This window comes from Entelurus aequoreus, linkage group LG27 (assembly GCF_033978785.1).
Source record: "Entelurus aequoreus isolate RoL-2023_Sb linkage group LG27, RoL_Eaeq_v1.1, whole genome shotgun sequence".
NCBI classification, from domain to species: Eukaryota; Metazoa; Chordata; class Actinopteri; order Syngnathiformes; family Syngnathidae; genus Entelurus; species Entelurus aequoreus.
The window spans coordinates 8,809,031-8,820,925 of NC_084757.1; the positions used below are offsets into that span (position 1 = coordinate 8,809,031).

General features: G+C 42.8%; 1 protein-coding gene across 1 annotated transcript; it reads right to left on the minus strand.

Annotated features, from left to right (window-relative positions):
* Positions 1-1,288: 1,288 nt before the first annotated feature.
* Positions 1,289-2,785, minus strand: LOC133644808 (sphingosine 1-phosphate receptor 1-like). The gene has a single exon (XM_062039552.1). The coding sequence runs from the start codon at positions 2,694-2,696 to the stop codon at positions 1,614-1,616; it is 1,083 nt and encodes a 360-aa protein (XP_061895536.1). The 5' UTR covers positions 2,697-2,785; the 3' UTR covers positions 1,289-1,613.
* Positions 2,786-11,895: the final 9,110 nt, after the last annotated feature.

Genomic DNA, 11,895 nt, shown 5'->3' on the forward strand with positions numbered 1-11,895 from the left:
GGTAGCAAACATGGCGCCCGGTTGTCACGTGAGGGTTTTTTGACCATTCAGAGAGAGTATAACCAGACCATCTCCTAAATGATTGGTGAAAGGCCCCTCACGTGACAGGGCGCCATGTTTGAGACCAACTGGACGACAAGGGGCTACAATGAGTTGCCAAGAAGTAGTCTTTGCCATTAAGTACAATGTGCCATTCTTTTGTTGTTGAGTCCTACAAAGTGTTCATATTGTAAGTATTGTACTTATTCATGACCAGATTTGGAGATACCTTGCACTCTTGAATCGATGCGGTCCCAATTCCCGGCACCTGGGAATCCATACCAGTACTCAACAGTACCAATTGTCAAATGTTCAATATGTTCATTGTTTCAAATTTTATTTTGTGTGTCCTGTCCAGTTATCATGTTTTGTTACATATTCATCTCATTTGCAAGTACTGTACTGTATCATAACATATAGTAGACTTTGCATGCAGTTGCAATTCCAAGACTTTAGATGGCAGTAGTGTGTAGGCAACGGTGTAATGTCTTAACCAGAAAGTGGTCTTTTTTTTTTTGGTTGAGTCCTAAAACGTGTTTATACTGTAAGTGCTGTATTTTATTTATTACTCACCAGCTATTTGATTGCAAATTACATCTTGGTTGTAGTTTTAAATACCAAATGTATATTATTATGTATTTTAAAATGTACTGCTTTTATATTTCCTGTATTCTATATTATTACTTTGAACTGTTTTATATTTACATTTTTTTATCCTGTAAAGCATCTTTGAGAACTCTGAAAAGCGCTATGTCAAATAAAATGTATTAATATTATTAATATTATTATTTAGAGGCGTAGAAATCGCCATGTAAAATGGCTAATGCTAACTGGTAGCATGTACATGGCAAATCCAATATAAATTAGCATGAAGAAAGTGGAGCCTTACTCTACTTTCGAGTGTCTTTTTCTTGCCCTGTTGGAATGGAAACTTGTAACATTACATGGAAGAAGTAGGTCGCTCTGAGTGGTTGACTGCTTGTTTCCCCGCCAAGGGCTTGAGCCGCTGCAGAGTCTGCAACTGGACAAAACATTGTTTGATTTCACGTGAATCGGTCCGCGGTAGTAAAGACGGACTTCGGTCGTTACCTATAAAAGTTATCCAGTAAGCGAGACCATAAAGAGAATGATGAAGTTTTGATAGCGGACTATAAAAAAAGACGGTCTTGAGGTGCCAGAAGGACCCGGGTAATGTGCGAAGGAGTGGCGGGGCCGGGGGGGTGGAAAAAAAAAAGCTTCTCAGGCCGACTTCTACTTATTGTGTCTTTATTAAACGCTAGGAAGGTTAAACACAGACAATTTATTGACGGTTACCATGGCGACATGCAAACGCCATCACTACGGACAAGCAGACAGGAAGTAGGAAAGTTGGGCGCTGTACAAATCCCGAGTGACTTCAGGGCTGACACGAAGACCAGGAATGAAAAACGATAGAATAGTCGATTGGCTACACGTAAACACGGAGAGGTACGTCAAAAAGGCGGCAGGGGGGGCTGTGGACTCACCTGCCGGGGTTACCTGACCAAGGTTTTCCTCGGGGACGTTTGCAGGTCAAACCGGCGGCAAGGCGACTTCTAGGACGAGGAAGAGGCGACCTCGGCCGCCCTCGCCCCCCTCCGGGTGTACTCCACCTCCTCCTTGTTGGGGTGGGAGGAGTTATCCGACTTGCTGCGGCTGAACTCCGCCCCGACGTAGCTGACGGCGGCGCGGACGCGGGCGGAGCCGCAGAGCAGCGTCTTGAGGAAGGCGCGGCGCATCTCGTTGCTGGTCAGCGTGTAGATGAGCGGGTTGGTGGCGGAGTTGAGGACGGCGAGCGCCAGGAACCACTCGGCCTTGTAGAGGATGGAGCAGTGGAGCGTGTGGCAGGCGGCGTCCAGCAGCAGCAGGACGAAGAGCGGCGCCCAGCAGGCGATGAAGCAGCTCAGCACCACCATGACGGTCCGGAGCAGCGCCATGGACTTCTCCGAGCTCTTGCCGCCGTTGGGCGCCTTGCGGAAGACCAGCTGGCGGCTGCGGGCGCGCACCAGCGCGTAGATGCGGGCGTAGAGCGCCACGACGGCCATGAGGATGACGCTGAAGACGGTGGTGCAGAAGAGGATGTAGGTCTTGTGGTAGAGCGGCAGCACGGTGGAGCAGTGGCTCAGCTGCCCGATGCAGTTCCAGCCCATCAGCGGCAGGCCGCCCAGGAGCGCCGCCACCATCCACACGGCGCTGATGAGCGGGAAGACGCGGCTGGCGCTGCCGCTGTTGTGCAGCTTCATCTTCAGCATGGTCAGGTGGCGCTCCACCGCGATGGCCAGCAGGCTGAAGACGGACGCCGCCAGCGCCACGAACATGGAGCCCTCGCGCAGGAACCACTGCGTGGGCGTCAGCTTGTAGGTGTTGGCGCCCGACAGCAGGATGTTGGCCGTGTAGACCACGCCCGCCAGCAGGTCGGACAGCGCCAGGTTCCCGATGAAGTAGTACATGGGCTTGTGGAACTTCTTGGTCCTCCAGATGGTGGCCAGGACCAGGAGGTTCTCCAGCACGATCAGGCAGCAAACCACGATGAAGACCACCGAGTCGGCCTTCAGGCCCGAGCCCCCGTCCGACTTGCGGAACTTTCCCGTGTAGTTGTAGTGCCTGGCGATGAGGTCCGAGTGGGCGGGGTCAGCCATGGCCCAGGCGGACAACTCTGAGGGCGCGAGCCTGCCTTCAGTGCGTCATGGCGCCCGCCTGCCAGCGGGGGGAGCGGCGGGACACGCCGACATCTGTGGAAGCATCCGACACACTTAGAAGTGAAACTAACATCCGACACACTTAGAAGTGAAACTAACATCCGACACACTTAGAAGTGAAACTAACATCCGACACACTTAGAAGTGAAACTAACATCCGACAAACTTCGATGTGAAACTAACATCCGACACACTTAGAAGTGAAACTAACATTCGACACACTTAGATGTGAAACTAACATCCGACACACTTAGAAGTGAAACTAACATCCGACACACTTAGAAGTGAAACTGACATCCGACACACTTAGAAGTGAAACTAACATCCGACACACTTACAAGTGAAACTAACATCCGACACACGTAGAAGTGAAACTAACATCCGACACACTTAGAAGTGAAACTAACATCCGACACACTTACAAGTGAAACTAACATCCGACACACTTAGAAGTGAAACTAACATCCGACACACTTACAAGTGAAACTAACATCCGACACACTTAGAAGTGAAACTAACATCCGACACACTTAGAAGTGAAACTAACATCCGACACACTTGGAAGTGAAACTAACATCCGACACACTTAGAAGTGAAACTAACATCAGGCATACTTAGAAGTGAAACTAACATCCGACACACTTAGAAGTGAAACTAACATCCGACACACTTAGAAGTGAAACTAACATCCGACACACTTAGAAGTGAAACTAACATCCAACACACTTAGAAGTGAAACTGACATCCGACACACTTAGAAGTGAAACTAACATCCGACACACTTAGAAGTGAAACTGACATCCGACAGACTTAGAAGTGAAACTAACATCCAACACACTTAGAAGTGAAACTGACATCCGACACACTTAGAAGTGAAACTAACATCCAACACACTTAGAAGTGAAACTGACATCCGACACACTTAGAAGTGAAACTGACATCCGACACACTTACAAGTGAAACTGACATCCGACACACTTAGAAGTGAAACTAACATCCGACACACTTACAAGTGAAACTAACATCCGACACACTTAGAAGTGAAACTAACATCAGGCATACTTAGAAGTGAAACTAACATCCGACACACTTAGAAGTGAAACTAACATCCGACACACTTAGAAGTGAAACTGACATCCGACACACTTAGAAGTGAAACTAACATCCGACACACTTACAAGTGAAACTAACATCCGACACACTTAGAAGTGAAACTAACATCCGACACACTTAGAAGTGAAACTAACATCCGACACACTTACAAGTGAAACTAACATCCGACACACTTAGAAGTGAAACTAACATCCGACACACTTACAAGTGAAACTAACATCCGACACACTTAGAAGTGAAACTAACATCCGACACACTTAGAAGTGAAACTAACATCCGACACACTTAGAAGTGAAACTAACATCCGACACACTTGGAAGTGAAACTAACATCCGACACACTTAGAAGTGAAACTAACATCAGGCATACTTAGAAGTGAAACTAACATCCGACACACTTAGAAGTGAAACTAACATCCGACACACTTAGAAGTGAAACTAACATCCGACACACTTAGAAGTGAAACTAACATCCAACACACTTAGAAGTGAAACTGACATCCGACACACTTAGAAGTGAAACTGACATCCGACACACTTAGAAGTGAAACTAACATCCGACACACTTAGAAGTGAAACTGACATCCGACAGACTTAGAAGTGAAACTAACATCCAACACACTTAGAAGTGAAACTGACATCCGACACACTTAGAAGTGAAACTAACATCCAACACACTTAGAAGTGAAACTGACATCCGACACACTTAGAAGTGAAACTAACATCCGACACACTTACAAGTGAAACTGACATCCGACACACTTAGAAGTGAAACTAACATCCGACACACTTACAAGTGAAACTAACATCCGACACACTTAGAAGTGAAACTAACATCAGGCATACTTAGAAGTGAAACTAACATCCGACACACTTAGAAGTGAAACTAACATCCGACACACTTAGAAGTGAAACTAACATCCGACACACTTAGAAGTGAAACTAACATCCAACACACTTAGAACTGAAACTGACATCCGACACACTTAGAAGTGAAACTAACATCCGACACACTTAGAAGTGAAACTGACATCCGACAGACTTAGAAGTGAAACTAACATCCAACACACTTAGAAGTGAAACTGACATCCGACACACTTAGAAGTGAAACTAACATCCAACACACTTAGAAGTGAAACTGACATCCGACACACTTAGAAGTGAAACTAACATCCGACACACTTACAAGTGAAACTAACATCCGACACACTTAGAAGTGAAACTAACATCCGACACACTTAGAAGTGAAACTAACATCCGACACACTTGGAAGTGAAACTAACATCCGACACACTTAGAAGTGAAACTAACATCAGGCATACTTAGAAGTGAAACTAACATCCGACACACTTAGAAGTGAAACTAACATCCGACACACTTAGAAGTGAAACTAACATCCGACACACTTAGAAGTGAAACTAACATCCAACACACTTAGAAGTGAAACTGACATCCGACACACTTAGAAGTGAAACTAACATCCGACACACTTAGAAGTGAAACTGACATCCGACAGACTTAGAAGTGAAACTAACATCCAACACACTTAGAAGTGAAACTGACATCCGACACACTTAGAAGTGAAACTAACATCCAACACACTTAGAAGTGAAACTGACATCCGACACACTTAGAAGTGAAACTAACATCCGACACACTTACAAGTGAAACTAACATCCGACACACTTAGAAGTGAAACTAACATCCGACACACTTAGAAGTGAAACTAACATCCGACACACTTGGAAGTGAAACTAACATCCGACACACTTAGAAGTGAAACTAACATCAGGCATACTTAGAAGTGAAACTAACATCCGACACACTTAGAAGTGAAACTAACATCCGACACACTTAGAAGTGAAGCTAACATCCGACACACTTAGAAGTGAAACTAACATCCAACACACTTAGAAGTGAAACTGACATCCGACACACTTAGAAGTGAAACTAACATCCGACACACTTAGAAGTGAAACTGACATCCGACAGACTTAGAAGTGAAACTAACATCCAACACACTTAGAAGTGAAACTGACATCCGACACACTTAGAAGTGAAACTAACATCCAACACACTTAGAAGTGAAACTGACATCCGACACACTTAGAAGTGAAACTAACATCCGACACACTTAGAAGTGAAACTGACATCCGACAGACTTAGAAGTGAAACTAACATCCGACACACTTAGAAGTGAAACTGACATCCGACACACTTAGAAGTGAAACTAACATCCGACACACTTAGAAGTGAAACTAACATCCGACACACTTAGAAGTGAAACTGACATCCGACACACTTAGAAGTGAAACTAACATCCGACACACTTACAAGTGAAACTAACATCCGACACACTTAGAAGTGAAACTAACATCCGACACACTTAGAAGTGAAACTAACATCCGACACACTTACAAGTGAAACTAACATCCGACACACTTAGAAGTGAAACTAACATCCGACACACTTACAAGTGAAACTAACATCCGACACACTTAGAAGTGAAACTAACATCCGACACACTTAGAAGTGAAACTAACATCCGACACACTTGGAAGTGAAACTAACATCCGACACACTTAGAAGTGAAACTAACATCAGGCATACTTAGAAGTGAAACTAACATCCGACACACTTAGAAGTGAAACTAACATCCGACACACTTAGAAGTGAAACTAACATCCGACACACTTAGAAGTGAAACTAACATCCAACACACTTAGAAGTGAAACTGACATCCGACACACTTAGAAGTGAAACTAACATCCGACACACTTAGAAGTGAAACTGACATCCGACAGACTTAGAAGTGAAACTAACATCCAACACACTTAGAAGTGAAACTGACATCCGACACACTTAGAAGTGAAACTAACATCCAACACACTTAGAAGTGAAACTGACATCCGACACACTTAGAAGTGAAACTGACATCCGACACACTTACAAGTGAAACTGACATCCGACACACTTAGAAGTGAAACTAACATCCGACACACTTACAAGTGAAACTAACATCCGACACACTTAGAAGTGAAACTAACATCAGGCATACTTAGAAGTGAAACTAACATCCGACACACTTAGAAGTGAAACTAACATCCGACACACTTAGAAGTGAAACTGACATCCGACACACTTAGAAGTGAAACTAACATCCGACACACTTACAAGTGAAACTAACATCCGACACACTTAGAAGTGAAACTAACATCCGACACACTTAGAAGTGAAACTAACATCCGACACACTTACAAGTGAAACTAACATCCGACACACTTAGAAGTGAAACTAACATCCGACACACTTACAAGTGAAACTAACATCCGACACACTTAGAAGTGAAACTAACATCCGACACACTTAGAAGTGAAACTAACATCCGACACACTTGGAAGTGAAACTAACATCCGACACACTTAGAAGTGAAACTAACATCAGGCATACTTAGAAGTGAAACTAACATCCGACACACTTAGAAGTGAAACTAACATCCGACACACTTAGAAGTGAAACTAACATCCGACACACTTAGAAGTGAAACTAACATCCAACACACTTAGAAGTGAAACTGACATCCGACACACTTAGAAGTGAAACTGACATCCGACACACTTAGAAGTGAAACTAACATCCGACACACTTAGAAGTGAAACTGACATCCGACAGACTTAGAAGTGAAACTAACATCCAACACACTTAGAAGTGAAACTGACATCCGACACACTTAGAAGTGAAACTAACATCCAACACACTTAGAAGTGAAACTGACATCCGACACACTTAGAAGTGAAACTAACATCCGACACACTTACAAGTGAAACTGACATCCGACACACTTAGAAGTGAAACTAACATCCGACACACTTACAAGTGAAACTAACATCCGACACACTTAGAAGTGAAACTAACATCAGGCATACTTAGAAGTGAAACTAACATCCGACACACTTAGAAGTGAAACTAACATCCGACACACTTAGAAGTGAAACTAACATCCGACACACTTAGAAGTGAAACTAACATCCAACACACTTAGAACTGAAACTGACATCCGACACACTTAGAAGTGAAACTAACATCCGACACACTTAGAAGTGAAACTGACATCCGACAGACTTAGAAGTGAAACTAACATCCAACACACTTAGAAGTGAAACTGACATCCGACACACTTAGAAGTGAAACTAACATCCAACACACTTAGAAGTGAAACTGACATCCGACACACTTAGAAGTGAAACTAACATCCGACACACTTACAAGTGAAACTAACATCCGACACACTTAGAAGTGAAACTAACATCCGACACACTTAGAAGTGAAACTAACATCCGACACACTTGGAAGTGAAACTAACATCCGACACACTTAGAAGTGAAACTAACATCAGGCATACTTAGAAGTGAAACTAACATCCGACACACTTAGAAGTGAAACTAACATCCGACACACTTAGAAGTGAAACTAACATCCGACACACTTAGAAGTGAAACTAACATCCAACACACTTAGAAGTGAAACTGACATCCGACACACTTAGAAGTGAAACTAACATCCGACACACTTAGAAGTGAAACTGACATCCGACAGACTTAGAAGTGAAACTGACATCCGACACACTTAGAAGTGAAACTGACATCCGACACACTTAGAAGTGAAACTAACATCCAACACACTTAGAAGTGAAACTGACATCCGACACACTTAGAAGTGAAACTAACATCCGACACACTTACAAGTGAAACTAACATCCGACACACTTAGAAGTGAAACTAACATCCGACACACTTAGAAGTGAAACTAACATCCGACACACTTGGAAGTGAAACTAACATCCGACACACTTAGAAGTGAAACTAACATCAGGCATACTTAGAAGTGAAACTAACATCCGACACACTTAGAAGTGAAACTAACATCCGACACACTTAGAAGTGAAGCTAACATCCGACACACTTAGAAGTGAAACTAACATCCAACACACTTAGAAGTGAAACTGACATCCGACACACTTAGAAGTGAAACTAACATCCGACACACTTAGAAGTGAAACTGACATCCGACAGACTTAGAAGTGAAACTAACATCCAACACACTTAGAAGTGAAACTGACATCCGACACACTTAGAAGTGAAACTAACATCCAACACACTTAGAAGTGAAACTGACATCCGACACACTTAGAAGTGAAACTAACATCCGACACACTTAGAAGTGAAACTGACATCCGACAGACTTAGAAGTGAAACTAACATCCGACACACTTAGAAGTGAAACTGACATCCGACACACTTAGAAGTGAAACTAACATCCGACACACTTAGAAGTGAAACTAACATCCGACACACTTAGAAGTGAAACTGACATCCGACAGACTTAGAAGTGAAACTAACATCCAACACACTTAGAAGTGAAACTGACATCCGACACACTTAGAAGTGAAACTAACATCCGACACACTTAGAAGGGAAACTGACATCCGACACACTTAGAAGTGAAACTGACATCCGACACACTTAGAAGTGAAACTAACATCCGACACACTTAGAAGTGAAACTGACATCCGACACACTTAGAAGTGAAACTAACATCCGACACACTTAAAAGTGAAACTGACATTCGACACACTTAGAAGTGAAACTAACATCCGACACACTTAGAAGTGAAACTAACATCCGACACACTTAAAAGTGAAACTGACATTCGACACACTTAGAAGTGAAACTGACATCCGATACACTTAGAAGTGAAACTAACATCCGACAGACTTAGAAGTGAAACTGACATCCGACACACTTAGAAGTGAAACTAACATCCGACAGACTAAGAAGTGAAACTGACATCCGACACACTTAGAAGTGAAACTAACATCCGACACACTTACAAGTGAAACTGACATCCGACACACTTAAAGGTGAAACTGACATTCGACACACTTAGAAGTGAAACTGATATCCGACACACTTAGATGTGAAACCAACATCCGACACACTTAGAAGTGAAACTAACATCCGACACACTTAGAAGTGAAACTGACATCCGACAGACTTAGAAGTGAAACTGACATCCGACACACTTAGAAGTGAAACTAACATCCGACACACTTAGGAGTGAAACTAACATCCGACACACTTAGGAGTGAAACTAACATCCGACACACTTAGAACTGAAACTAACATCCGACACACTTAGGAGTGAAACTAACATCCGACACACTTAGAAGTGAAACTGACATCCGACACACTTAGAAGTGAAACTAACATCCGACACACTTAGAAGTGAAACTAACATCCGACACACTTAGAAGTGAAACTAACATCCGACACACTTAGAAGTGAAACTGACATCCGACAGACTTAGAAGTGAAACTGACATCCGACACACTTAGAAGTGAAACTAACATCCAACACACTTAGAAGTGAAACTGACATCCGACACACTTAGAAGTGAAACTAACATCCGACACACTTAGAAGTGAAACTGACATCCGACAGACTTAGAAGTGAAACTAACATCCAACACACTTAGAAGTGAAACTGACATCCGACACACTTAGAAGTGAAACTAACATCCGACACACTTAGGAGTGAAACCAACATCCGACACACTTAGAAGTGAAACCAACATCCGACAGACTTAGAAGTGAAACTAACATCCAACACACTTAGAAGTGAAACTGACATCCGACACACTTAGAAGTGAAACTAACATCCGACACACTTAGAAGTGAAACTGACATCCGACACACTTAGAAGTGAAACTAACATCCGACACACTTAGAAGTGAAACTGACATCCGACACACTTAGAAGTCAAACTAACATCCGACACACTTAAAAGTGAAACCGACATTCGACACACTTAGAAGTGAAACTAACATCCGACACACTTAGAAGTGAAACTAACATCCGACACACTTAAAAGTGAAACTGACATTCGACACACTTAAAAGTGAAACTGACATTCGACACACTTAGAAGTGAAACTGACATCCGATACACTTAGAAGTGAAACTAACATCCGACAGACTTAGAAGTGAAACTGACATCCGACAGACTTAGAAGTGAAACTAACATCCGACAGACTAAGAAGTGAAACTGACATCCGACACACTTAGAAGTGAAACTAACATCCGACACACTTACAAGTGAAACTGACATCCGACACACTTAAAAGTGAAACTGACATTCGACACACTTAGAAGTGAAACTGACATCCGACACACTTAGATGTGAAACCAACATCCGACACACTTAGAAGTGAAACTAACATCTGACACACTTAGAAGTGAAACTGACATCCGACAGACTTAGAAGTGAAACTGACATCCGACACACTTAGGAGTGAAACTAACATCCGACACACTTAGGAGTGAAACTAACATCCGACACACTTAGAACTGAAACTAACATCCGACACACTTAGGAGTGAAACTAACATCCGACACACTTAGAAGTGAAACTGACATCCGACACACTTAGAAGTGAAACTAACATCCGACACACTTAGAAGTGAAACTAACATCCGACACACTTAGAAGTGAAACTAACATCCGACACACTTAGAAGTGAAACTAACATCCGACACACTTAGATGTGAAACTAACATCCGACACACTTAGACGTGAAACTAACATCCGACACACTTAGAAGTGAAACTAACATCCGACACACTTAGAAGTGAAACTAACATCCGACAAACTTCGATGTGAAACTAACATCCGACACACTTAGAAGTGAAACTGACATCCGACACACTTAGAAGTGAAACTGACATCAGACACACTTAGAAGTGAAACTGACATTCGACAGACTTAGAAGTGAAACTGACATCCGACACACCAAGAAGTGAAACTAACATCCGACACACTTAGATGTGAAACTAACATCCGACACACTTAGAAGTGAAACTAACATCCGACGCACTTAGAAGTGAAACTAACATCCGACGCACTTAGAAGTGAAACTAACATCTAACATCCGACACACTTAGAAGTGAAACTGACATCCGACACACTTAGAT

Excerpts from the sequence above, each read along its gene's own strand:
- LOC133644808 (XM_062039552.1), bottom strand. The coding sequence starts at position 2,696 with ATGGCTGACCCCGCCCACTCGGACCTCATCGCCAGGCACTACAACTAC.